Raw genomic sequence first — 27,980 nt, 5'->3', positions numbered from 1 at the left:
TAATATGTTTGCCGTTCTAACCATTTCTAAGTGTCCGTTGAGTGGGAATTACATTCACAATGTTGTGCCACTACCACCACTTAAATATTTTAATGGAAATTTATATTCATTCGTCTGTCAATACAGCAGGCTGGGGTGGAGATCACATGTTGAACAAAAACTGCCGTGGTCCATGCCTTCATGTGGCCGTAATGGACTAAGGTGCTGTTTTGGTTTTTTTTCTTTGCGGTCAGATGATGGTGAAGTCTTTCTGTACATCGGAAAATGGGCAGGGTTGAAAGTGGCCGTGGATACACTGCAGAGGTCATGGATTGGCTCGGGTGAAGGGGCGGTCTTCCAACGCCCGACTCCAGAGTCCGAGGCAAGAAGGATCTTAGCGCTCCCCGAAAGGGCGGGGCCGTTGGCAGGGCGGGACGGAGGAGCCTCAGAGAGGCTTAGGCGGGGCTGAGGGCGGGGCCGAAGGCTCGCCTCCTGGGTGGGGCGAGGGCGAGGGGCGGGGTCGGGGCGCGTCGGGCGGAAGCGGCGGGCGGGTCCGTTTCGGATGACTACTCCCTCCGGCAGGGCCTGCGTTCGTACTCGGCGACGCTAGGGCCGCGGAGCTGAGTGGCGGCTTCGCCTCCGGCCCATCTCCACTGTAGTGGTGGCCTGAGGGGAAGGCTGAGTGGGATGCGGCTGACGCGGAAGCGTCTCTGCTCGATTCTTATCGCCCTGTACTGCCTCTTCTCCATCTACGCCGCCTACCACGTCTTCTTCGGGCGCAGCCGCCGGACGCAGGACGCGTCTTTGCGGGGCCTCAGGAAGGGGGCTGCCCCGGCGCGGGAGAGGCGAGGCCGAGGTAGGACACCGGCCCGCGGCCTCCCTCTTCAGCGGCGCGCCGAGACTCGGGGCTGCGGGCTGGTGGGGGCTGGGCTAGCGGAGCCGCGCGGCCACCGGTCCCGCTCTCGGGTCCGGGATTGCCCCCGGGCCCCGGTATGCGCTTTTCCTACTTCAGCTCTCGGTAGCCAGCCCAGGCCTCGGGACTGGAGGATGGATGTATGAATGCCCCCGTCCTTGCCCAAGTCCCACACGCCGTCCCCACTCCCTACCCCTGGGGCTGACAGGTGCGCACACCTTTAAAACGCATCTTAAATATCCAAGATATTTAGATCTTCTGCCCAGTTTTGGATTGGGTTATGCGTTTTTCTGTTATTAAGCTGCATGAGCTGCTTGTAAATTTGGGAGATTAATCCTCTGTCAGTTGCTTCATTTGCATATATTTTCTCCCATTCTGAGGGTTGCCTTTTGGTCTTGTTTATGGTTTCCTTTGCTGTGCAAAAGCTTTTAAGTTTCATTAGGTCCCATTTGTTTATTTTTGTTTTTATTTCCATTTCTCTAGGAGGTGGGTCAAAAAGGATCTTGCTGTGATTTATGTCATAGAGTGTTCTGCCTATGCTTTCCTCTAAGAGTTTGATAGTGTCTGGCCTTACATTTAGGTCTTTAATCCATTTTGAGTTTATTTTGTGTATGGTGTTAGGGAGTATTCTAATTTCATACTTTTACATGTAGCTGTCCAGTTTTCCCAGCACCGCTTATTGAAGAGGCTGTCTTTTCTCCACGTAATTCAAAAAGAGTCATGTACCAGAATGTTCATTGCAGCTCTCTATTTACAATAGCCAGGACATGGAAGCAACCTAAGTGTCCATCAACAGATGAATGGATAAAGAAGATGTGGCACATATATACAATGGAATATTACTCAGCCATAAAAAGAAACAAAATTGAGTTATTTGTAGTGAGGTGGATGGACCTGAGTCTGTCATACAGACTGAAGTAAGTCAGAAAGAGGAAAACAAATACCATATGCTAACACATATATATGGAATCTAAGAAAAAAAAAAAGGTCATGAAGAACCTAGGGGTAAGATAGGAATAAAGACACAGACCCTCTAGAGAATGGACTTGAGGATATGGGGAGGAGTAAGGGTAGGCTGTGACAAAGCGAGAGAGAGGCATGGACATATATACTCTACCAAACGTAAAATAGATAGCTAGTGGGAAGCAGCCGCATAGCACAGGGAGATCAGCTCAGTGCTTTGTGACCACCTAGAGGGGTGGGAGGGAGGGAGACGCAAGAGGGAAGAGATATGGGAACATATGTATACGTATAACTGATTCACTTTGTTATAAAGCAGAAACTAACACACCATTGTAAAGCAATTATACTCCAATAAAGATGTTAAAAAAAATATCCAAGATATTGTCACGAAATGCCAGAGATTTGCTGGAATGCCGCTGGCTTAAGGACACCTATTCCCATATTAAAACAAAGGGCCTGCTCTAATCCTGCTGTGACTTCTGAAGGCCAGAGCGCTTCATCTCCAAGTTTTGATCCCCTCTCTTGTATTTTGACCTATGTCAGGATCGGACTCAGGCTTATTTCTCCCTTCTTTCAGAATTTTGCACAATAGTATCTGAAACTGTGGGACACTTTTCATGTTGAAGTCAAGTTTTTATGTATAGGTTGCGTTACATATATACGATCTGTAAAGAACTGGCAAAAGTTAAGCTTGTAACTTGATGCGTATTACTGTACCCAGTCATTTTAGAAGGCTTTGTTTGGGAGAGAGAATTTCCTGCCTTGTGTTAACATTTTATTATTTTATATCAAGCTCTTTCCAATCAAAATTAAGTTATGATTTCCTTTTTTTATTTTTACAATGTTTAACCAGTTCAAATTCTGTTGCTTTATCTCTTTGAAAAATTGAAGTTAGGATGCAATTAAAACTCCCTAACATCTAATTTACATGGCTTGAATTTATCTACAACTGCAGCTCTACCTTATTGATAACACTTGTTGCTCTTTTTATAACATAGAACAATCTACTTTGAGAAGTGAAGAATGGAATCCTTGGGAAGAAGATGAAAAAAATGAGCAAAAACACAGACTTCAGATCTTAAATAAGTCCACAAAAGAGAAAAAAGACTTCCATGTACAAATCTGGGGCAAAGCTGCCATTGGTAAGTTAATGTTTAAAGCTAAGACATGTAAAAAGCACTTTGTTAATATATTTACAGTTTATTTCATCATTTGTTAAGACATCCTGATGCATTTTTTCACTTTTTCTCAATATTCCATTTCTCTTTTCTGTTAGACAACATCTGTGTAAATGCACACACACAAAGACACACATGCACACATATAATCTGTTGTTGGTCTTTAGCAGAGCACAGCTTTATTTGTCAATACAAAGAGTGGGTTGTGTATGCATAATTATACTAAAATGCCTATGTCAACTGAATTTTCATGGAATTATGTGTTTATTGGACACTTGATGCACAAGTATAAGATGTGGCCCCTGCCCTTAATGGCCAAACAAGTTTGGGAAACATTGAACTGAACAAAGTTAAACAAGGTTCTTTATTGCAGGGCTTTGTCGGAGCCTTTAATATGCCAGTGTTCATTGTGAATGTCTAAGAAGAGGATATAGTATGTAGTTGGTTAAACTTGTTTGCCCACGAAAGCATTTTTGCTCTGAGTATCATGAGTGTACTGTTCTAAGTTATATGATATGCTCAATTAGAGAATGGGAGACCCTCAATGACAGAAGAGTCAGAAGGAATTTAGTGAGTTAGAAGGGGCTTTCTTTGGCCATAAAACATTAGTTAGATTTATGTACAGTAAGGGATATGGATAGAAGGTACCAGGTGAAAGGAAAGTAAACAGAATAGTAGTGCCTGACCCATGATGTTTCATAAATTCATAGACACTTGCATATATACATCCTTGAAAATTACTACTGACCTCCGAAGTTCTAGTACCCAGACCTAGGCATCCAATCATCAAGTTCTAGCAACTTTTTTCTCTTTAAAATCTCTAATATTAATTTCTTCCTTTAAATTTCCACTTCCTCATTCTAGTTTTTAATTATATCGACTTCTTAACAAGTTTCATGTTTCCAGACTTTTCTCATTTCAATCCAGTAGGCACAAAGTGTCCAGATGAGCTTTATCAAGCACTGCATTCATTCATCGACCTATTCTCTAGGCACAGTCATAGGATACCAGTTATAGAAATTCCCATTCCAAAAGGGAGAAAATGGAAGGAAAATGGAGTCACAGGTTTAAGCAATTTTGATATCCAGCCAGGCAAACTCCGTTAGGTTTCAATGCCTGGGAGTACTCTGTGGCTCAGAGCTTTACTTCTGGACTTTCAGCTCCATGCTTGGGAAGTCATCCTTCCATTTTCAGGAAGGTTAGCATGTGTTTGCAGCTCAGTAGTTTTATCATCCTGTTCCTGCTGTTAGGATTTTGGGAGTCCAATAAGCTTGTTTCATTTCAAGCTCTCTCTGTCCCTTTTAGTCCAAGCTGGCAGTGTTTCTGCTAATATAACATTCTCAAGAACCTTGTGGGTCTCCCATTTATGTCACACAGATTTGCTTTTTTAGACAGGAGTTCCTCTACAGGTCTTACCTGGATAATCCCATCTCTATTTCTAGCTTCTGCTGAGATGGCTAAGGAGATCCATAAATTAACACCTAATATTTTCAAAAAACCCTCTTTGTGATTGAGTATTCTGACCAGGCATTAGCAAAAGGATGTCACCTACATCCTTAGCCTTCTCTCCAGAACATGCTTTCTTGACAGTGAATCTCCTAATTTTTCACCTCTTTTGCAATCTGAATAGGCTAAGAATTTCCGAAATCATCAAGTCATTGTTCCTTTTTGCTTACCAGTTTTTTCCTCAGTCTCTCTTTTCAACTCATATTTTACTGTAATCAGCAAGATGAAACCAGGCCACAACTTCAACACTTTACTTAGAAATCTCTTCAGCTAACTATCCAAGTTTATCGTTTACAAGTTCTGCTTTGCATATAACTGCAGGACACAATTCAGCTAAACTTTCTGCTGCTGTATAACAAAGATCCCCTTTTCTCCAGTCTCTAATGACATGTTCCTCATTTCCTTCTGAGCCCCTACCAAGAGCAATTTTAATGTGTATAGTTTTACCAACAGTCAGTTTATGGTGATTTCAGTATTCTCTAAGATGATACAGGTTTTTTTCTACTGTTCTCCTCACTTTCTTCTGAGTTCTCAGAACTGAGTCACTAACATCCATATTTCTACCTACAGTCTGTTCAAGGCAATCTAATCTAGGTTTTTTTTAATCATGCTTCTCAAAATTCTTCCAGCTTTTCCCCATTACCCAATTCCAAAGGCACTTCCAGATTTTTAAGTCTTTGTTACAGCAGCACCCCATTTCCAGGTACCATAATCTATTGCTACATAATCTATAGGTTCCTTTAGCTGCCATAACCAACTACCAAAAATTTAGTGGCTTAAAACAACACATTTTTTAAATTGATCTGTGAGTGACATATAACATTATATAACTATGTTTCAGGTGTACTACATATGATTTGATATATTATATATATTGTGAAAGGATCAACATAGTAAGTCTAGTGAACATCCATCACCTCACATAGTTACAATTTTTTTTCTTGTGATGAGAACTTTTAAGATCTACTTTCTTAGCAACTCTCAAATATGCAATACAGTATTATTAACTGATGTCACCGTAAGTTTATTAGCTTACGTTTCTGAAGGCAGAAATCTAAACTGTGGCCACAGGGCTATATTCCCTTTGGAGGCTCTAGAGGAGCATCTGCTTCCTTGCCTTTTACAGTTTCTAGTGACTGCCTGCATTCCTTGACTCATGGCCCCACCTCACTCTGACTTCTGCTTCCTCCTCACATCTCTTTCCCTCATTTTCGGTCTCCTGCCTCCCTTTCCTGAGGACCCTTGTGATTACATAGGACCCACCCAGGTAATCCAGCATAATCTCTCCACCTCAGCATCCTTATCTTAATCACATTTAGAAGGTCTCTTTTGCTTTGTAAAGTTAACATTCATAGGTGCTAGAGATTTCATCTTTGGCCCTCTTGGGTTGGAGGAAAGCATTACTCAGCCTACCATATTTGGAAAGCTTTATCTGATTAGCCAAGTCTTTAAACATGGGTTTTGTGTGTGTCTTTTAGTACCACAGTGTAATGAGAATGGAACAAAACACATCTCTCAATCTAACTTTTTAGTTACATTTACGTAATTGGGCTCCCTGATTACCTCCTCATCTCCAGATTACCTCATTGTATGACAACACAGAGTTCTGAGACCTCTACTCAGAGAGCTTTCATTCAGGTGAAATCATGATAAAACGTAGGGGCCAGCCTAAGGAGAAAAGACACAGTGGCATTTGTTTGCAGAGGGCATCACGCAGTGAAGGATGTGTGTTCAGGAGGGGAGGAGGTAATATCTCCTTGACATATTGAATGTATATGTACATACACGAGCTTCTCTGGTTCTGTTTGGCACAAGATGGTGATTTCCCCCCTCCTTCTGTTATAATATAGAAACAGTCCTAATCATACAGTAACTTACACTGTAATATAACACATTTCAGGATAAGATAGATAGTAAAGGTCCAGTGATGATTAGGGGTTTCTCAAATACAGAGTAAGAGAGTTTTTTGTCTTTAATATAACCCACATTTTACACTGACAACCTCTGAGTTTAGTCTCTCGTACATTAGCTGCCATATTGATGATTTTGGGCCCAAAAAGGAAGAGAATCTGGTTTCCTAATCAAATGATATGAAAGAGCAGAACATAAATTCATCTCACACACTAGAGTACACCAGAAGGTACATGCTTTCATTTTTTGTTTTTTTAATTACCAGGTTTGTATCTCTGGGAGCATATTTTTGAAGGTTTACTTGAGCCCACTGATGTGACTGCTCAGCGGAGAGAAGGAAATTTAGTTGTTGGAAGAACACGTTACAGGTATTAATTGTGCAGCATTAACCTTTGATACGTTGCTGTACAATTTTTTATGTAAATACTAGAAGAAAAATCAGAGGAAAATATATCAATATTTATAGAAAATATTTTCACTTCAACTTGTGAAGGATGGAGAGATAAACCTCATGTATATATATTTGTAGTTAAAGCTTACCTTAAACATTTTCTTATAAAATTGGATGTTACAAAATACGGGTTTTTTGGAATCATGTGTCTATTTCATTTTCATCAAAACATGTCTGATTATATGGAAAAGTTCATGCTCTAAATTTTGCAACATTTGGTTGTTGATAAACATGGAACATTCTGTATGTTGGAATAATATGAAAACTTAAAGTATTTTTATTTTTCTCCTTCATGTAATAGATTCACATATTTTTATATATTCACGTGGTAGCAAAGCTACTGCTATTAGTTTTGAAATTTTTATCAAAACATTTCATATATGAATTCTATCATGATTTGATAGCATAGATTACCATTTCACTGCAATATTCAGAAATCTTTTTTTAATTCAATAAAACCAATGTATTATTGACATTTTTGCACTCTTATTTTTATAAAACTTTTTATCTGTGATTGCATATTTTCTGAAGATTTTTAAATAGAATTAAGATCATTTTATTTAGAAATATTGTGACAATGAAAGAATGCTATTTTCTGTTAGATTTTGCTTTCTTATTGAAATAAAAACCAAAAATAATTATTTTAAAATGCTTATTTCATTTTACAATTATATTATTAAGGGAAAAAAATGTGAACCAAAGATTATGGTTTCCTTTAGGTTTCCATTTATTTCTCACAGAAATCAAGAGGAAGAGCTGTAGTTAATATCAGTTTCATTTGAATTTTCGCTGCTCTTTTAATTCTTTATTTACTGTATACACACTTGGAAAGCAATTTCATTGCATGTATCTTTTCAAAGTAATCATTCTTGAAAAGTAAACATTGGTAATGATTATTTTTCCTTTTATCTCCAGGTTTCTATTGCTCTAATCCCATTGAAGAGTTTATACATAATCCTAAACTTAAAATAGTTGGATTTGGGTGTTTGAAAGTAAATGTGTATTATGCATATAAATTTAACATTTTGCTGTTTTAAAAGTAAACATGTGTTATGAGTATTAGTCTATTAGGTCTACCTACAATATATATTAGCATTTTCAAAAGAATTATTTGAAATTCATAGAGAAGTTAATATACAGTGTTACTACAGCAAAGGTTTTGAGCAAATGGCATTAACTCCCAAAAGAAAAACTAACTTCCTGTTTCCTTCTGAAATTTTTACCTGAGATTTTATATTATGATTAAATAACAATGCTACTTCCTTTTAGAATTTAAGAGAACTGTATATTCAAGGAAGTTCACTATTGTAAAAGATTTTTTTAAACATTTTATTAAAGTTTTAGGCTTATGGAAAGTAGCATACATAATTTATCCAAAATTAATAAACTTTTATGAAATTGCAAGTTTTGAGTTGAATCAGGCTACATGGGTATTAACTTAAATGTTTCAACACATTCTTTTTTTTTAAGTTATTTATTTATTTTTGGCTGCATTGGATCTTTGTTGCTGCGCGCCGGCTTTTTGTAGTTGTGGCGAGTGGGGGCTACTCTTCAATGCGGTGTGCGGGCTTCTCATTGCGGTGGCTTCTCTTGTTGCAGAGCATGGGCTCTAGGCACATGGACTTCAGTAGTTGTGGCTCGCGGGCTCTAGAGCACAGGCTCAGTAGTTGTGGTGCACGGGCTTAGTCGCTCCGTAGCATGTAGGATCTTCCCAGACCAGGGCTCGAACTTGTCCCCTGCATTGGCAAGCGGATTCTTAACCACTGCGCCACCAGGGAGGTCCCAACACATTCATTTTTATTTGACCAAAAGTGAATTGGAATTAATCGGTCATCTTGAAGACACAGAAAGAGTTTCTAAATACTATCAAAATCCTTTAAATAAGCATAAATACATTCTATTTAAATAAACCTTTAAGTTTACAAAGAGCTTATATCATTTAACGTTAATTTCACAGCACTTCCGAGACAGAAAATAGAAAGGTATCCTCAGTGTTCCAGGGTCGATCAGGCTCCTGAATGCTGATTCTTATCTATTCATAGGCCCAAATAATGTAATCCAGAATGTCAAGTAAATAACTCAGAACGGAAATAGAACTATCGGTCAGTCCACATGTTTGTATTGGCTTGACCAGCACATTCTTTCCATATAGGCAGACTACAAATGATACCTAAATATTTGAGAGTTGTTTGATTAAATATGGAATCAAAATGTGGGCTATAACTATATATAGCACTTCCAAATCTGTGTGTTTCAGAAGGGAAGAAATGAATGACTCCATGTTCACCACTGAGTCAGTACCATACATAGGCTGTGCTCAGGATGTGAATAGATGAATACATGCAGGGCAGACTGAACTTGTGAGGCAGGCTGGTGAAGTCCAGTCACCTGTGGGCAGTGTAGCAATGTGACTGGGTTGTTAAGGTCACAGACTCTGAAGCCAGAATATCTCAGTTCCAATTCCAGCTTTACCTCTTATTAGTGTCTGGCCTTGGCAAGTTTCTTAACTTCTCAGTTCCTGGATTTCCTTGAGTTTAAAATAATTATAATATAATGTAATATATATATAATATAATAATTTAAAATAATTATTAAGGTAAATATTAGTTTCTATTTCACAGGATTGTTTTGAAGATTAAACGCATTAATAGACATACAGTGCTTAGACCAGTATCTGGCACATGGTAATCACTAATAGAAGTCTTGTTATTAGTTTTATTATTTTTACTGTTACTTAAATAGGTACTGCAACATCTCCCTACCTTTCAGTTCTCCTTTTTTTTGTGTTTCCATTATTGTCTATTATCTCTCCATTCACATACCTCCCAATAAACACCTTTCTGATACACGTTTTCTGTTAATGTGTTCAATTAGGTTACAAGCTAGCATGGCACCCATTCCGTCTCTTGAAGGAACTTTGCCTGTCTCTGCTCATATCTGTCATATGTTCATTTATAGTTTAATTTCAAAGGGCAACTTTATGTTTAATTTCTTAGGAGGAGTCTTCTGCTTATCAAAACCTTTGATTATCCCCAAAAGACTGCCTTCAGAATTCTGTAATGTGCATGTGCAGGCATTATCATAAGATATATAAATGTCTACCCGTTTGATAAAACAAAAGTTAGATGCTAAATTACTTAATTCGTTGTTATCTAAATTCAATTATACTTTCTTTTTTTTAATAAGTGTATTTATCTTATTTATTTTTGGCTGCGTTGGGTGTTTTGTCGCTGCGCGCAGGCTTTCTCTAGTTGCGGCGACTGGGGGCTCCTCTTCATTGTGGTGCACAGGCTTCTCGTTGCGGTGGCTTCTCTCATTGCGGAGCATGGGCTCTAGGCACGTGGGCTTCAGTAGTTGTGGCACGCAGGCTCTAGAGCGCAGGCTCAGTAGTTGTGGTGCACGGGCTTAGTTGCTCCGTGGCATGTGGGATCTTCCCCGACCAGGGCATGAACCTGTGTCCCCTGCATTGGCGGGCGGATTCTTAACCACTGTGCCACCAGGGAAGTCCTAAATTCAATTATATTTTCAATGAGCATCTGCTCCTTATGAAAAAGTTGAACTTTTCTCTGAAGATCACGATAAAATGTGTCTGATTCCTATTTTTAGAATTTCCAGATATTACTATTATAAGAATTTAGTGAGCTCACTACTCATTACAGTGAGTGAAAGCTTTTATAGATAATATTAATGGCTATACTATGTTTCAGTCATATACTGAACCATAGATCAATACAGATCTCAAATAAAATTTTCATTGGTAAAGAAAGACAATATAGTTAATTCTTCATAATGCCCATTCTCCCACTCCAGCCAAGCTAGTATGAGGGTGGGAGTGTTCCATCATAAACACTGAATTCAGAAGGCGTGGAGTCATGGCAATGATGCTGGCCACAAAAGTAGGGTGAATTGCAACAGCTATTCAAAAGTAAGGGCCATTCATGGGTTCGGTATACCTATTTTCTAAAACTATGTATTAACCAAAAATGATGTAGAATTCGATGGCTGAGAGCTGTGTGGATGGTTTAGCTTGTGCGCTTATTCTTTATCAAGGCATTTGCCAGACTCTTAGCTGGCAATTATTAATCTTATCTGTAACTCACTTACTGTAATAGCATATAGCGTTTGTTCAGTAGCACTGACTGAATTTAGAAAGAATGAAACAATAATTATATTGGATTCTAAAAAAATATATTTTGCTCTCGTTCAGCTTAGAACTCAATATTCAAATGATTTCTCTGGACTCTGTAAGTATTGAAAGTACTTATTGGGAAGAAAGTTTTCTTCCGAACCTAGCAGAAAAAGAATAAATATTGAAAAATAGAAGTTCTGACTATTAAATATATGCTAAGAAATCTAGAAGAGCAAGTCACTGTTTTAAAATTCTGTGTATGAGCTCCTTAAATATGTTCATTTTTCAGCTAATGGGTATTTGTGACTGATGCATGATGAATAACTTCAGGAAACTAAAATACATCTTTTATCATGCATAAATATACTATAATATCTCATACATATGCCCTACTTTATGTAATAAATGTATAGCTAGAAATTTATTAATAGATTGAATTTTTGTAACTTGATTCATATTTTAAATGCAGTAGGAGAACTTAAATAAATTGGTAGAGCAGATAACTCCCTTAAAGAGAATTATGGCTTAACTCATTCAGCATTTACTGAGTGCCTGCTAGTTAGTTCCTACTAGGCTCTGAGGATTTCAAAGAGAATAAAATACTTTTCCCTAGCCTCAGGGAGTTCACACACTAGTGGCTGAGATAAACACATACATAATTTTCATACCTTATACAAAGCATAATGGTAAGGACGTGCATACTCCTTAGTTGTTAGGGAAATATAGAGGGAAGGCCACTAACTCAATATGAGTAGAGTTGGGGATATGGGACCTATCAAGAAAGACTTCCTAGAGGAGGTGATAGCTGAGCTAAGTCTTAAAAGATTAGTAGGATTTAGGAAGGCAGTGAGAGGAGTGATTATATTCCCAGCAGAGGCAATATCAGGGCCTAAGAATTGATAAACAGCTTGGGTTGTGCATAGAATCGCAAACCATTCAGAATCCCTAGAGCATGAAGATGGGGTAGGGTAGCTCATATTGGGAGTGGAGGGCAAGGGCTAGATCATCATGGGCCTTGTATTTGCCACATTAAAACTCTTGGACTTTATTCTTGTTCAGTGAAAAGCAGTTGAAGATGATTAAGCTAGATAGTGGTATTGTCATGTATGTTTTTTGTGTAGATGTCTCCAGTAGCCATGTGGAAAAATGATTTGAAGGAGACAGCTGAATGCAGGCAGACCAGGACATTGCATTAGGAAACTATAAGTATCCAGCAGAGATATAAATAAGGGATGAAATTGGGAAGTGGTATTCCAGCAGAGCCAGGAATTTTAGAAATCTGGGGACAAAACTATCAGAATTTAAGGATTATTAGATGAGAGCAAGAATCGAATGTGATAGTTCCCTGGTTTCTAGCTTGCATGACTGGATAGCTAGTATGCGTTCAAGATAGAAAATACAGAAAGAATAAAAGCAGATTTTTCTACTCTTCTCTAGGCCACTACCCAACACCTGCCTAACTCCCTCTTTCTCAGCAGACACCCCTGCCTCTATTTCCTCAAGATATCCACAATTATCTCCCTTAACTAGCTGCTCCTCTAACATTTACCTACATGATCTCTATGTGATCCCTCACCTAACCTTCTCTCTTTCCTCAGCTCTCAGACAATGAGGTGATCTCCCTCACCTGTGTTCAGTATTAACTCCCTCCACCTGTGCATTCCTTCTGCATATCCCAAGACCTTGCTCCATCCGTTACTTCCTTGCTCTCCTTTGTCTCCCACCTTTCACTCATTATTGTGTTCTCACCTTCTCATCCACACTTTCAGAAGAGTTGTCTACACTTACTGTCCCCAGTTACTTCTTTTTTGTAATTTATTTTATTCAAGTATAGTTGATTTACAACGTTGTGTTAATTTCTGCTGTACAGCAAAGTGATTCAGTTATACATATATATACATTCTTTTTCATGTTCTTTTTCATTATCGTTTATCACAGGATGTTGAATATAGTTCCCTGTGCTATACAGTAGAACCTTGTTGTTTATCCATTCTATATATAATACTTTGCATCTGCTAATCCCAAACTCCCAATCCATCCCTCCCATACTCCCCATGCCCCTTGGCAACCACAAGTCTGTTCTCTATGTCTGTGAGTCTGTTTTGTAGATAAGTTCATTCGTGTCATATTTTAGATTCCACATATAATTGATATCATATGGTTTTTGCCTTTTTCTTTCCGACTTCATTTAGTATGAAAACCTCTAGGTCCATCCATGTTGCTTCAAATGGCATTATTTCATTATTTCTTATGGCTGAATAATATTCATTGTGTATGTGTACCACATCTTTATCCATTTATCTGTCAATGGACATTTAGGTTGTTTCCATGTCTTGGCTATTGTGAATAGTGCTGCTATGAACATAGGGGTTTATGTATCTTTTTGAATTATAGTTTTATCTGGATATATGCCCAGCAGTGGGATTGCTGGATCATGTGGTAACTCTATTTTTGGTTTTTTGAGGAACCTCCAAACTGTTTTCCATAGTGGCTGCACCAATTTACATTCCCACCAACAGTGTAGGAGGGTTCCCTTTTTTGCACACCCTCTCCAGCATTTGTTAATTGTAGGCTTTTTAATCATGGCCATTCTGACTGGTATGAAGTGGTACCTCATTGTAGTTTTGATTTGCATTTCTCCCCACTTACTTCTTACTGTCCCCTTCTCATTCACTTCTCAACCCACTGCAGTCTGACTAACACACCTCCCAACACACACACAACTATCTGAATCTTATGGGATTTTTTTTTACCCCTAAAGTTTCTTTACCTAAATCTGTGCTTCCCAAACTGTATACTAAGGCACCCTGGGGCACCACAGATATTTGTAGGAATCACAATTATACTTCATATCTGTCAAACACCATGCAAACCAGTTTGAGGTAGTTCACAATTTCAACATTAGATCACCCTACATCCATTTCAGCGATGTCATACATTTGTGGAGCTGGATTTCCTATGGTTGCTGTGATCAAATCCAAGTACTGTGCAAAAATCAAAGTGGAACAGGCAGCGACCGTGGCAGTATCGTCTCTGATTCCAAGGTTTGAGAAGTTGTGTAATGCTCAACGGGTGCACACATCCCATTATTAAGTGTGTGGTTAGTTAAGAATGAAATAGGAGTATTATTTTTTCCTTCAGTGTATGTGTATTATTTTTAAAGTGGCTTCTAAGCTCTTAGGACATAAATGCTAAGTTATTTGGATCTAACAACTTAAAAAACTGAACCATTACTCATTTCTTCTGGCTTGAAAAAATTACTAAAACACTGGAAGTCTTGGGAACCAATAAAATTTGGGAACCTCCGATCTATACCTTAGCTCCAGAGCATTGACCCCAGGGCTTTCACTATTACTTGAACATGGCCTTGAGGTCTAGAAAACCAATTAGTCAGAGCATAAGAGCTGACATGCCTGCTTGCTGGAATGTGAGAGCATTCTACAAAAAGAGAGCTGTGGAGATTCCAAGATGGGTCAAATGTGCCCTGAATGAATCATGCTTTTGTTAATTTGTGTGGATCAATAAAATTAGAACTATTCCCACCTATAATTTTAAAGGAGAGAAAAAGTGTTCATGTACTACCAATAATAAGTATTTTAAACCTATCATAATTATTATCATTCTCTTTAAAGTGCTTTCTAACCCCTCAGATTCTGCCCGTTCTCTTAAATTACTAAATGATTGCTGAATTATTTGGCATCTTCCTGTCCAAAGCAGACTCAAAATGCAGTTCTGATCCGTGTAGCTTATTATCACTGTAGAATAATGAATGTCATAGAATTCATACAGTACATATACAGACAAGTACATATTTATATTTTGTGTTTTAATTAATATCTACTAATTTGATTACTTGTTAACCATAGTGTCATGGGAATGACTCAAGCTCTGAAGTTAGATCATTTTTTTTGTTTTTGTTTTTGCTGAAGTTAGATCTTGATTCAAAACTTGATGCTGCCATCACAGGTTGTGCAACTTAAGCCTGATTTCCCAAATGCAAAATGGGGGACTAATCTCTGCAGAGTTGTTGTGGAGGTTAAAGGATAACCTGTGCAGAGTGCCTATGTATCATGTATATAAAAGGCACTTAATAATGTTAGTTTTTATCCCCAACAGTAAGCAAAAAAAGCAGGATTTCAGCATATTTGTACTAAATATTAAAAGATTCTAGCAAGTTATAAAGAAATGTTTGAGCAGCTTGCAAAGAATCTAGGACCGTTGTAACTAAGTTTACGATAGGTTAAATGGTATATTTTGTATTTAATACATATTCGTGTAAAATATTTCAATGGTATTGGTTGTTCGAAGCAGCACATAATATGAAATGTGAGTTATGACATGTATCTATTCCTTTTATGATATTTTTTAAATACCTTAAAGAATAGAGAGTAATACAACAGATTCCCATTTACCCACCACCTAGAACTAACAAATTCTGGCTCTCTGTCATATTTGCTTCAGATATTTAACTTTCCTCGTAAAAGAATTAGATATTTCCAGTAAAGGCAATAAATGCTCTCTTTGTATTGTTCCTCAGGCCCTTTCCTCTTCCTTCCTCCTAAGAGACAACCACTAACTATCGTGAGTTTGTTATATATATCTTCCCATTCAAATTTTTATATTTATACTTTTATTAGATCTATAAGGTAAATATTTTTTCCTGTGGGTACTTTCAAATTTGCATATAATTAATCTGTCTACAACCAAAGTTTCCCATTAATCTGCATCTATGTCCCATCATCCAGAGTTGTTCAAAAAAACATGTGTTATAGAAATTATTTCTAGAAAGAATATGGATTAAGTTTCATTATATACTTTATATAAAATGATTTAAAACTGATACCAAATACTTCTGTTCTCTTTTTGTTTGTCTCTTGTTTTTGTTTTGTTTTTAACAGCTTCATCACTGGTCCAGCTGTGGTCCCAGGGTACTTCTCTGTGGATGAGAATAATGTGGTACTCATTCTAAATGGAAGAGAAAAAGCAAAGGTCTTTTATGCCACCCAGTGGTTACTTTATGCACAAAATTTAGTGCAAACTCAAAAACTCCAGCATCTTGCTGTTGTTTTGCTTGGAAATGAACATTGTAATAATGAGTGGATAAACCAGTTTCTCAAAAGAAATGGAGGCTCTGTGGAACTACTTTTCATAATATATGACAGCCCCTGGATTAATAACATGGATGTTTTTCAATGGCCTTTAGGAGTAGCAACGTAAGTACCAAATATTCTTACATGTTTTTAGACTCTAAGACCTGAATTTCTGTATCAGCAAGATTGTGTTTTAAATTTGTAATAAATGTAGTTCTTCTGAGCTCATTGAGGCTGTGTACAGCCTTTTCTATGGGCAAAAATATGGTTTGGTCTCATGCTTTGGTAATAATGACGTTTTTAGAGTATTTTAGACTTTTATGAGGAGAGCAGATGAGTTACATTTTTGTATTTTAGAACCCCAAGTCATAGGATAAATTTTAAAGTTTATCACTAGTACCTTAAAGAAATGTTTAGCGGTGGATGGCAGACAGACGGACCTTCCTAAAACAATTATAGAATCTATATATATAACTATACCTATATAACTATATAGATATAGAGTTTTCTTAAATCCTTACTTTATTTCTTCTTTTTTTTGGGGGGGGGGCATGCCACATGGCATGCGGGATCTTAGTTCCCTGACCAGGAATTGAACCCATGCCCCCTGCAGTGGAAGCATGGAGTCTTAACCACTGGACTGCCAGCGAACTCCCCTTAAATCCTTACTTTAGATTCAATATTAAATGAAGAGCACACTGACCCTGGGGTTTGGGAGGATTATAATATACTCAGGTCTCTGACTAGGATTGATAGAATTTGCACAAATCTGTTGTGTAAAAAGAAAGGGTAAAAAAAAAAAAAAAAGAAAGGGTAATTAAATAGTATGTAATATATGTAAAGTCTTTCTATAGAACTGGAAACTTATTTTGTATCATTCTGTTAATAGAGAGCCTTTGAATGACAGTAAGTTGACTTTAAGTTGCCACTAGTACATAAACTTCCTGATGGCAGGGATTTTTGTCTCTTTTGTTCACTACTTTATCTGTAGAGCCTAAAACAGTGCCTACAGAGTAATCATTCAATAAATATTTGTTGAATGGATGAATTATGAAATAGCTCAGTAATATGATACTGTATTTGAATCAGATGTTCATTATGCATTATTTTATCACTGGTTACAAAATGTGACCTTAGACTGCTGCCCAGTTGGCTACACAAATATCACCAGGGAAGCACATTAAAAAGACATATTCCCTGGCCTTCCACAACAAAATTCTGACTCAGCAGGCTTAGGGTAGGGCAGACAAAAAGGTTTGTTAGGTATAGCCAAGTTAAGGTGCTCTGAAAAATCTATCCCTTGTGTAGAGCCCATATTTGTAAAATGTTTTGAAACAAAAGAATTACTTCTTCACAGTAACTCTGGTAATGTTGGACAAAGCCAGTATCTTTCCTGTAGATCAGTGGTTCTCAACCAGGTGCAATTTCACCCCACCCCCACCCCCAGGAGATATTTGGCAATGTCTGGAGATATATTTGGTTGTTACAAGTGGAGAGAGGAGGTTGTACTGGCATCTGGTGGATAGAGGCCAGGGCTGCTGCTAAATATCTTACAATGTAGAGGACAGCCTCCACAATGGAGAATTATCTGGCCCAAATGGCAGTAATGCCAAAATCGAGAAAACCTGTTACAGACTAACTGTTACGTTAAGCTTTCTCTTATGTGAAGGTTGTAGTTCAGGCACATAATTTGATGCCTGGAATTACCAAATGCCTATTAGAATGGGCCAGTTGCAACAGGCCTCTCCTGTGTGGGATGTAAGGTTGTTTTTTTTTTAATCTACTTGATAAGCCTTTGGAGTTGGAGTTCTTTGCTATAGCAGTATGTATTCTGTAATCTTTCCATCACCTGCCTAAAACATTAATTAAATCATGATTATTATGAATGTAGAAGATTCTTTATACCTTTAATGTCTTAAATTCAACCTGTCTTATAACTTCAGGTAAGTAATAGAAGTTGAAGAATATAAAAAACAAAGCACTTTAGGCACATAGTCTCTATAGCAATTTTGTAAAAGATGTCAAAGTGAGAATTTTTTTTAAGTCAATAGATTTAGGAACTTTTCCAAAGTAAGCATGGAAAATTATAATTGGGGGTTTAGAAAATCATATTTTAAATCTCTTTTCTCTATATCATCATGCTACCTAAGATGTTAGATTATGGAAATTTTGCCAGCCCTATTGTCATATATTATTAACTCACATGTACTTATTTTTATAGATACAGGAATTTTCCTGTGGTGGAGGCGAATTGGTCAATGCTGCATAATGAAAGGCCATACTTGTGTAATTTCGTAGGAACCATTTATGAAAATTCATCCAGACAAGCACTAATGAACATTTTGAAACAAGATGGGAATGATAAGCTTTGTTGGGTTTCAGCAAGAGAACAGTAAGTTCTGTGTCTACATGATTCAGCCATTTTGTCTCCAATCTGAGAGTTGCTTTGTGTGACAGCACAGGTTTTCACAGACATTTTTAACTCCATTAATACCAGTCTTTCTCCAGAAGATGCATGAGTAATTAAAGCTGTGAAGAAACTATGTTATATACATTAAAAATAGAGAGACTCTCCTGTAGTCCATCTTGAAGGGGAATGCTGGTAACTATCATATGCAAATGTCAATTGTTCAGGTTTCCTCAATAATATTTGTTAGTCAGATATGAACACAGGAGATTGTAAATGACAGTAATGATCTTAGGTTCATCTCTGAGATGTTCGGCAAACCAGTTCAGTGTTCCAAGACTGGCATGCCATACTCCTCACACCTTCAGGAACCTGACACCACCCTGAGGACAAAGGCCATGTACTATTCTTCTTTGAATCCCCAGATGTAACATAGGACCTTGAATAAAGTAGGCCAGGATAAGTGGGGAGTGGATGGATGGATGGATGGATGGATTTAACTGCATTAACTTTCTTCCATCTTTTACATGGTAATCATGAAACAGGTGTTCATGAACTGAAGGAAGAAATTTGGGGATCGTTCATTTTATTTTTAGATAAACAAGTGGAGTTTCATGTGTAAAGCAGAGTCATCAGAGAAGTAATGCCTAAACAAAAATGTCCTTTTAGATCTAGAAATACATTAATTGGAGCAGATACTCTCTCTTAGAAAGCCTGACTCTACTACAACCAAGAATACTCTACCCAGCAAGACTCTCATTCACATTTGATGGAGTGGTCAAAAGCTTTACAGACAAACAAAAGCTAAAAGAGTACAGTACCAGCCTTACAACACATGTTAAAGGAACTTCTCTAAGTGAAAAAAAGAAAATGCCACAACTAGAAAGAAGAAGATTACAAAATGAAAGAAGTAAAGGCAAACATATAGTGAAAGTAGGAAATCACCACACACAAAGCTGGTAGGGAGGTTAAAATACAAAAGTAGTAAAATCATCCATATCCACGATAAGCAGTTAAGGCAGCAGTCCCCAACCTTTTTGGCACAAGGGACCAGTTTTGTGGAAGACAGTTTTTCTACAGACTTGGGGTGGTGGGGGTGTTGATGGTTTGGGGATGATTCAAGCGCATTCATTCCATTTACTGTGTGTACTTTATTTCTATTATTATTACATTATAATATATAATGAAATAATTATACAACTCACCATAATATAAAATCAGTGGGAGCCCTGAGCTTGTTTTCCTGCAGCTAGATGGTCCCATCTGGGGGTGATGGGAGACAGTGACACCCGAGGTGTGTTGCTTATGTCCAGTCTACTCCATAAGATGCAGCTTGTCATTTGCCACTCACTGATAGGGTTGTTTTTTTTATATTAATTTACTTATTTGGTTGTGCCGGGTCTTAGTTGCAGCATGTGGGCTCCTTAGTTGAGGCAGTCGGGCTCCTTAGTTGCAGCTCCAGGGCTCCTTAGTTGCGGCACACAGTCTCCTTAGTTGTGGCATGTGAACTCTTAGTTGCAGCACGCATGTGGCATCTGGTTCCCTGACCAGGGATTGAACCCAGGCCCCCTGCATTGGGAGCATGGAATCTTATCCACTGTGCCACCAGGGAAGTCCCACTGTGCCGCCAGGGAAGTCCCACTGATAGGGCTTTGATATGAGTCTGCAAGCAGTTGATTTATTATGGTCTCTGTACAGTCAAACCTCTCTGCTAATGATAATCTATATTTGCAGCCACTCCCCAGCACTAGCATTGCTGCCTCAGCTCCACCTCAGATCATCAGGCATTAGATTCTCATAAGGAGCGCGCAACCTAGATCCCCCACATGCGCAGTTCACAGTAGGGTTCGCCCTCCTATGAGAATCTAATGCCGCCACTGATCTGACAGGAGGTGGAGCTCAGGTGGTAATGCGAGCAGTGGGGAGGGCTGTAAATACAGATGAAGCTTTGTTCACTCGCCCGCCGCTCACCTCCTGCTGTGCGTCCCGGTTCCTAACAGGCCACGGACCACTACCGGTCTGTGGCCTGGGGGTTGGGACCCCTGAGTTAAGGGATACACAAAACAATTAGATGTAAAATATGATATCAAAAACAGTAATTGGGAGGATTTCCCTGGTGGTCCAGTGGTTAAGAATGCACCTTTCAATGCAGGGGACATGGGTTTGATCCCTGGTTGGGGAACTAAGATTCTACATGCCGCAGGGCAACTAAGCCCACATGCCACAGCTATTGAGCTCATGTGCCTCAACGACAGAGCCCATGTACCGCAAACTACAGAGTCCACGTATTCTGGAGCCTACGTGCCACAACTAGAGAGAGAAAATCCACACACCACAACTAGAGAGAAGCCCGCGCGCCACAATGAAGAGACTGTGTGCTGTAACAAAATATTCCCACGTGCCTCAACAGAAATCCCATGTGCCACAACTAAGACCCGACACAGCCAAAAATAAAGAAAATAAATAAAGAAAATAAGTAAATATTTTTAAAGTAAAGAATAAAAACCATATAATCATCTCGATAGAAGAAACTTTGGATAAAGTTCAGCATCCATTTATGATAAAAACTCTCCAGAAAGTGGGCATAGAGGGAGCATACCTCAACATAATAAAGGCCATATATGACAAATCCACAGCTAACATAATACTCAATGGTGAAAAGGTGAAAGCATTTCCTCTGAGATCAGGAATAAGACAAGGATGCCCACTCTCACTGCTTTTATTCAACATAGTTTTGTAGGTCCTAGCCACAGCAATCAGAGAAGAAAAAGAAACAAAAGGAACCCAAATTGGAAAGGAAGAAGTAAAACTGTCACGTTTGCAGATGACATGATACTATACGTAGAAAATCCTAAAGACACCACCAGAAAACTATTAGAGCTCATCAATGAATTCAGTATAGTAGCAGGATTCAAAATTAATATACAGAAGTTGGTTGCATTTCTGTACACTAACAATGAACTATGAGAAAGAGAAATTAAGGAAACAATCTCATATACCATCTCATCAAAAAGAATAAAATACCTAGGAATAAACCTACCTAGGGAGGTAAAAGATCTATACTCAGAAAACTATAAGACACTGATGAAAGAAATTGAAGATAACACAAACAGATGGAAAGATATACCTTGTTCTTGGATTGAAAAAATTCATATTGTTAAAATGACCATACTATCCAATGCAATCTACAGATTCAGTGCAATCCCTATCAAAATATCAATGGCATTCTTCACAGATTAGAACAAATAATTTTAAAATTTGTATGGAAACACAAAAGACCCCAAATAGCCAAAACAATCTTGAGAAAGAGGAACAGAGCTGGAGGAATCACGCTACCTGACTTCAGACTGTACTACAAAGCTACAGTCATCAAATCAATGTGGTACCAGCATAGAAACAGACACATAGATCAATGGAACAGACTAGAGAGCACAGAAATAAACCCACATGCTTATTGTCAATTTAGCTATGAAGAAAGGAGGAAAGAATATACAATGGAGAAAAGACATTCTTTTCAATAAGTGGTGCTGGGAAAATTGGACAGCTACACGTAAAAGAATGAAATTAGAACATTCGCTAACACCATAAAAAATATAAGCTCAAAATGGATTAAAGATCTAAATATAAGACCAGATACTATAAAATTCCTAGAAGAAAACATAGGCAGAATACTCTTTGACATAAATCACAGCAATATTGTTTTGGATCTGTCTCCTAAAGCAAAGGAAGCAAAAGCAAAAATAAACAAATGGGACCTAATTAAACCTAAAAGCTTTTGCGCAGTAAAGGAAACCATCAACAGAACGAAAAAACAACCCACTCAATGGGAGAAGATATTTGCAAATGATATGACTGATAAGGCGTTGATATTCCAACATATATAAACAGTTCATCCAACCCAACATCAAGAAAGCAAACAACCTGATTAAATAATGGGCAGAAGAACTGAAAAGATATTTCTCCAAAGGGGAAATGCAGATGGCCAACACACACATGAAAAGATGCTCAACATTGGTAATCATCAGGGAAATGCAAAGCAAAACCACAATGAGATATCACCTCATACCTGTCAGAATGGCTACCATCAAAAAGAACACAAATAACAAATATTGGCGAGGATGTGGAGACAAGGGCACTGTTGGTAGGAATGTAAATTGGTGCAGCCACTGTGGAAGACAGTATGGAGATTTCTTAAAAAACTAAAGATAAAACCACCACATGACACAACAGTTCCACTCCTGGGTATATACAAAAAAAAAAAAAAAACTGGAAAAAAACCAAAAACACTAATTTGAAAAGATACCAATACATGCACCCCAATGTTCATAGCAGCATTATTTACAACTGCCAAAATATGGAAGCAAACTAAGCATCCATCAACAGATGAATGGATAAAGAAGGTATGGTATATATATATACAATGGAATAATAACCAGCCATAAAAAAGAACAAAATTTTGCCATTTGCAGCAACATGGATGGACTTGGAGGGTGTTATGCTAAGTGAAGTAAGTCAGACAGAGAAAGACAAATACTGTTTAATATCACTTAATGTGGAATCTTAAAAATACAACAAACTAGTGAATAAGACAAAAAAGAAGCAGACTCAGATACAGAGAACAAGCTAGTGGTTACCAGTGAGGAGAGGGAAGCAGGAGAGGCAATTTAGAGGTAGAGGGGGAAGAAGGGTTATTATGTGATTATATGAAATTATGTGTGTGAAACTTTTGAAAATTGTAAAGCATTACACAATTTAAGAAATGTTTCATTCAAAGAAAAGGGGTTGGAAATTGTAAAAAATCAACCAATCAATCAGGCATAGATATACAAAAAAGAAAAAAAGAAATCCTGACTCTATTGCTAGTGTAATCATATCCATTCAGTATTGCTAGCGTAATCATATATATATATATTTTTTACATCTTTATTGGAGTATAATTGCTTTACAATGGTGTGCCAGTTTCTGCTTCACAGCAAAGTGAATCAGTTATACATATACATATGTTCCCATATCTCTTCCCTCTTGCGTCTCTCTCCCCGCCACCCTCCCTATCCCACCCCTCTAGGTGGTCACAAAGCACCGAGCTGATCTCCCTGTGCTATGTGGCTGCTTCCCACTAGCTATCCATTCCATGCTTGGTAGTGTAAATACGTCCATGCCACCCTCCCGCCCTGTCACAGCTTACCCCTCCCCACCCCATAACCCCAAGTCCATTCCCCCAGCAGGTCCACGTCATATATATATATTTTTTGTAACATCTTTATTGGAGTATAATTGCTGTACACTGTTGTGTTAGTTTCTGCTGTATAACAAAGTGAATCAGCTATACGTATACATATATCCCCATATCCCCTCCCTCTTGCATCTCCTTCCCACCCTCCCTATTCCACCCTTCTAGGTGGTCACAAAGCACCGAGCTGATCTCCCTGTGCTATGTGGCTGCTTCCCACTAGCTATCTGTTTTACATTTGGTAGTGTATATATGTCCATGCCACTCTCTCACTTCGTCCCAGCTTACCCATCCCCCTCCCTGTGTCCTCAAGTCCATTCTCTATGTCTGCATCTTTTTTCCTGTCCTGTCTCTAGGTTCTTCAGAACTTTTTTTTTTTTTTTAGATTCCATATATATGTGTTAGCATATGGTATTTGATTTTCTCTTTCTGACATACTTCACTCTATGACAGACTCTAGGTCCATCCACGTCACTACAAATAACTCAATTTTGTTTCTTTTTATGGCTGAGTAATATTCCATTGTATATATGTGCCACATCTTCTTTATCCATTCATCTGTCAATGGACACTTAGGTTGCTTCCATGTCCTGGCTGTTGTAAATAGAGTTGCAATGAACATTGTGGAACATGTCTCTTGTTGAATTATGCTTCTCTCAGGGTATATGCCCAGTAGTGGGATTGCTGGGTCATATGGTAGTTCTATTTTTAGTTTTTTTAAGGAACCTCCATACTGTTCTCCATAGTGACTGTATCAATTTACTTCCCACCAACAGTGCAGGAGGGTTCTCTTTTCTCCACACCCTCTCCAGCATTTATTGTTGGTAGATTTTTTGATGATGGCCATTGTGACTGGTGTGAGGTGATACCTCATTGTAGTTTTGATTTACATTTCTCTAATGGCTAGTGTAATCATATTATATCCATTCAGTCAACAAATATTTGTCAAGCAACTGCTATATGCCAAAAACTATTTTAGCCATAAAGGGATACAGCAGTGAGCAAAACAGTTAAAAGGGTCCATGCCCTCTTAGAACTTAAATGCTTATTGGAGGAGACAAACCAATAAAATATATTGTGTCATATATATATAGTGTCAGACGATGATAAATACCATGTAAAAAAATTGAGCAGAGGAGGGGGATGTAGAGAGGACTTGGGGTCAGGAGTGGAGCATTTGATATTTTAGAATAGCCAAGGAAAGTGCTAGTTAGAAGTTTGCATTTAAGCACAGGACTGAAAAAGGCAGAGGGGTGAGCCTCATGTCTATTTGGGAGAAGAGTTGCCCAGGCAGAGGGAAGAGCAAAATAAAGGCCTAAGGTGGAAGCATGCTTACCATGTGTGAGGAACAAGGGACAGTGTGCCTAGAATGGAATGAGTGAGGGCAAAATAATAAAGCTTACTGTGGGAACAGAATTATTCTTGAAATCTCTCTCCTACCATTGAGCCAGGAGGTGGAGTAGGTGTCCTCCTTCTCATTGCTGCTTCCAGACCACTCTCCCTTTTCCCTCCCTAAAACCTCCAGTTTTGAATCTCATACCAGCAGACAAAACTATCCATTATTCTTTCTCTTTGAAATCATAAGGGGAAGGGATAAATTGGGAGATTGGGATTGACATATACACACTACTATATATAAAGTAGATAACTAAGAACCTATTTATAGCACAGGGAACTCTACTCAATATTCTGTAATGACCTACATGGAAAAAGAATCTTAAAAAAAGAGTGGAGGTATATATATGTGTAACTGATTGACTTTGCTGTACACCTGAAACTAACACAACATTGTAAATCAGCTATACTCCAATATAAAATTAATTTTTAAAAAACTCCTAAAAGAAAAGAGAAATCATATACTGACCCTTGGGTTTATCCCCTTAATTCTTTGAAGAGTCTAGTTCCTGGCCTACTCTCAGTCTCTCTGACATTTTTTCCAGCCTCACTCTTAGTGATTCCCAAATCCACATAGATGGTCTTTCCATCACGTTGGTCTTGCAGTTCCTTTACTTCCTCTCCCCCAGCAATCTGGGTCTCCACTTGACCTCAGCCATTCACTGTCATGGTCATTTCCTGGGCCTTATGATTACACATACTGCATGATCTCAAATTCCAGCATCTCTTTCTCTGTAAACATCATTTTCTATCATTCCAGCTCATTCCCTGTAATACTCTGACTTCAGCAATTTAGCTGGGACTTACAGTTCATAGCTCCTAATACCATTTCATTGTCCTTCACCCACCTCATCTTTACTTTATTCTTTACCCACTTAAATTTCATAATCAATCATGACCACATATACATTCAGCTCCCTAGTTCCTTAATCTAGCAAACCCTAACTCTGGTTAAATCCAGCTCTCTTACCTGCTCCATACCTTCACCCATGCAGCCAAACACACTTGGAGAAAGGTGCCAATTGATCTCACTTTAAATATATGACCTTGGGCTTCCCTGGTAGCGCAGTGGTTAAGAATCCACCAGCCAACGCAGGGGACACGGGTTTGAGCCCTGGTCCGGGAAGATCCCACATGCCGCGGAGCAACTAAGCCCGTGCACCACAACTACTGAGCCTGCGCTCTAGAGCCCACGAGCCACAACCACTGAGACCATGTGCCACAACTACTGAAGCCTGCGTGCCTAGAGCCCATGCTCCACAACAAGAGAAGCCACCCAGTGAGAAGCCTGTGCACCGCAACAAAGAGTAGCCCTTGCTCGCCGCAACTAGAGAAAAGCCCGCGCACAGCAACAAAGACCCAACACAGCCAAAAATAAAAATAAATAAATTTATTAAAAAAAAATATATATATATATATGACCCTGACCCTTGAGTGTCCAGCAGTCATCCATCTCCCTTGTCCATGTATTCTTCCTCTCTCCTGGAAGATTGTTTCATACCTTCTTCTCTCTTCCCAACTGCTCTTACCTTATGACCCTATTGCTTATTTCACTGAGAAAATAGGAACAGTCAGGAGGGAACGTCTAGTTTTCTAACTAGCCTCTCAGCTCCTACCCTTGCCCCATACAATCTCTTCTCAACACAACAGCCAGATAGATTCTGATAAAACATAGATGAAGTCAGTTACCCCTCTGATCAAAACTCTGTGTGATGGGTGCTCTGACTTCATCTTCTATACCTCTCCCCTTCAGTTAACCTGCTTTAGCCACCCTGGCTTCCTTGCTGTCCCTTGAGCATGCCTGGCACATGCCATGTCATGGCCTTTATGCTTGCTCTATGCTCTCTTCTTCCCCCAGATATCTGTGTGGTTTGCTCCCTCTCCTCTGGCTCCCCGCTCAGATGCCCATGAAGTGAGACACTCCCTGATCACCTGTTTACAGTTGCAATACCATCCTACCAAAAACTCCCTCCTCACTTCTCTGCTTTATTTTTCCACACAACACTTAACACCTTCTAAATAATTTACTGACTTGACCTGGTTACTGTCTGTCTCCACCACTAGAACTGTGATAATAAGCTCCATAAGGGCAGGAATTTGGATGGAGGGTGAGGTAGAGAAAGAAGACGAGCACTCACAAAATTTTGGCTGATAGAATTTCATTCAGAAATTGTATGGCCACTAGATTTTTTTTAATGTGTAGCTGTAAACTTCTCAAATTCTTAAATATTTTCAAGAAATCTATTTGGGCAAGATTTTATTCATCTCTTCTGCCTGCCATCTCTATAATGTGTTTACCATTTCTTGTAACCAACATTAAAAGATAAAATATTTTCTTCCACAAAAGATATGCTTAGTAAAGTGAAAACTTCAGGTTTTCTTCTGATTTTCTAGGTGGCAGCCTCAAGAAACAAATGAAAGCCTTAAGAATTATCAAGATGCTCTGCGTCAGAGTGATCTCACATTGTGCCCAGCAGGAGTAAACACGGAGTGTTACAGAATATATGAGGCTTGCTCCTATGGCTCCGTTCCCGTGGTAGAAGACGTAATGACAGCTGGCAGCTGTGGAAATTCATCTGTTTACCATAATGCTCCTCTGCAGTTACTCAAGCCCATGAATGCTCGCTTTATCTTTATTAATAACTGGAAGGAACTTCCTGCTATTTTAGAAAAAGAGAAAACTATAATTTTACAAGAAAAGATTCAAAGAAGAAAAAGGTTACTTCACTGGTATCAAAACTTCAAAGCAGAGCTAAAAATGAGATTTATTAATATTGTGGAAAGTTCATTTCTAAAGAATAAAGGTTAAATGTAGTTCATCTTTTTGA

The 27,980-nt window shown here is 38.5% G+C and overlaps 1 protein-coding gene across 1 annotated transcript; it reads left to right on the top strand.

Annotated features, from left to right (window-relative positions):
- Positions 1-528: 528 nt before the first annotated feature.
- On the top strand, positions 529-27,980 carry RXYLT1 (ribitol xylosyltransferase 1). Its single transcript, XM_024736385.1, has 6 exons — positions 529-835; positions 2,854-2,997; positions 6,716-6,818; positions 15,929-16,243; positions 18,342-18,512; positions 27,547-27,980. Exons 1-6 carry the CDS (start codon positions 667-669, stop codon positions 27,959-27,961), a joined length of 1,317 nt encoding a protein of 438 aa, XP_024592153.1. The 5' UTR covers positions 529-666; the 3' UTR covers positions 27,962-27,980.

Source organism: Neophocaena asiaeorientalis, unplaced genomic scaffold (assembly GCF_003031525.2).
Source record: "Neophocaena asiaeorientalis asiaeorientalis breed wild unplaced genomic scaffold, Neophocaena_asiaeorientalis_V1.1 scaffold134, whole genome shotgun sequence".
Taxonomy (NCBI): domain Eukaryota; kingdom Metazoa; phylum Chordata; class Mammalia; order Artiodactyla; family Phocoenidae; genus Neophocaena; species Neophocaena asiaeorientalis.
This window is presented reverse-complemented; position numbering and strand designations above follow the sequence as displayed.

What these genes read in the sequence shown, in the direction of transcription:
- RXYLT1 (XM_024736385.1), top strand. Translation starts at nt 667, where the DNA reads ATGCGGCTGACGCGGAAGCGTCTCTGCTCGATTCTTATCGCCCTGTAC. An exon ending in CTGGGGCAAAGCTGCCATTG is followed by an intron (nt 2,998 to 6,715) that starts GTAAGTTAATGT and finishes TTTAATTACCAG; the next exon opens with GTTTGTATCTCTGGGAGCAT. An exon ending in TGGGTTTCAGCAAGAGAACA is followed by an intron (nt 18,513 to 27,546) that starts GTAAGTTCTGTG and finishes CTGATTTTCTAG; the next exon opens with GTGGCAGCCTCAAGAAACAA.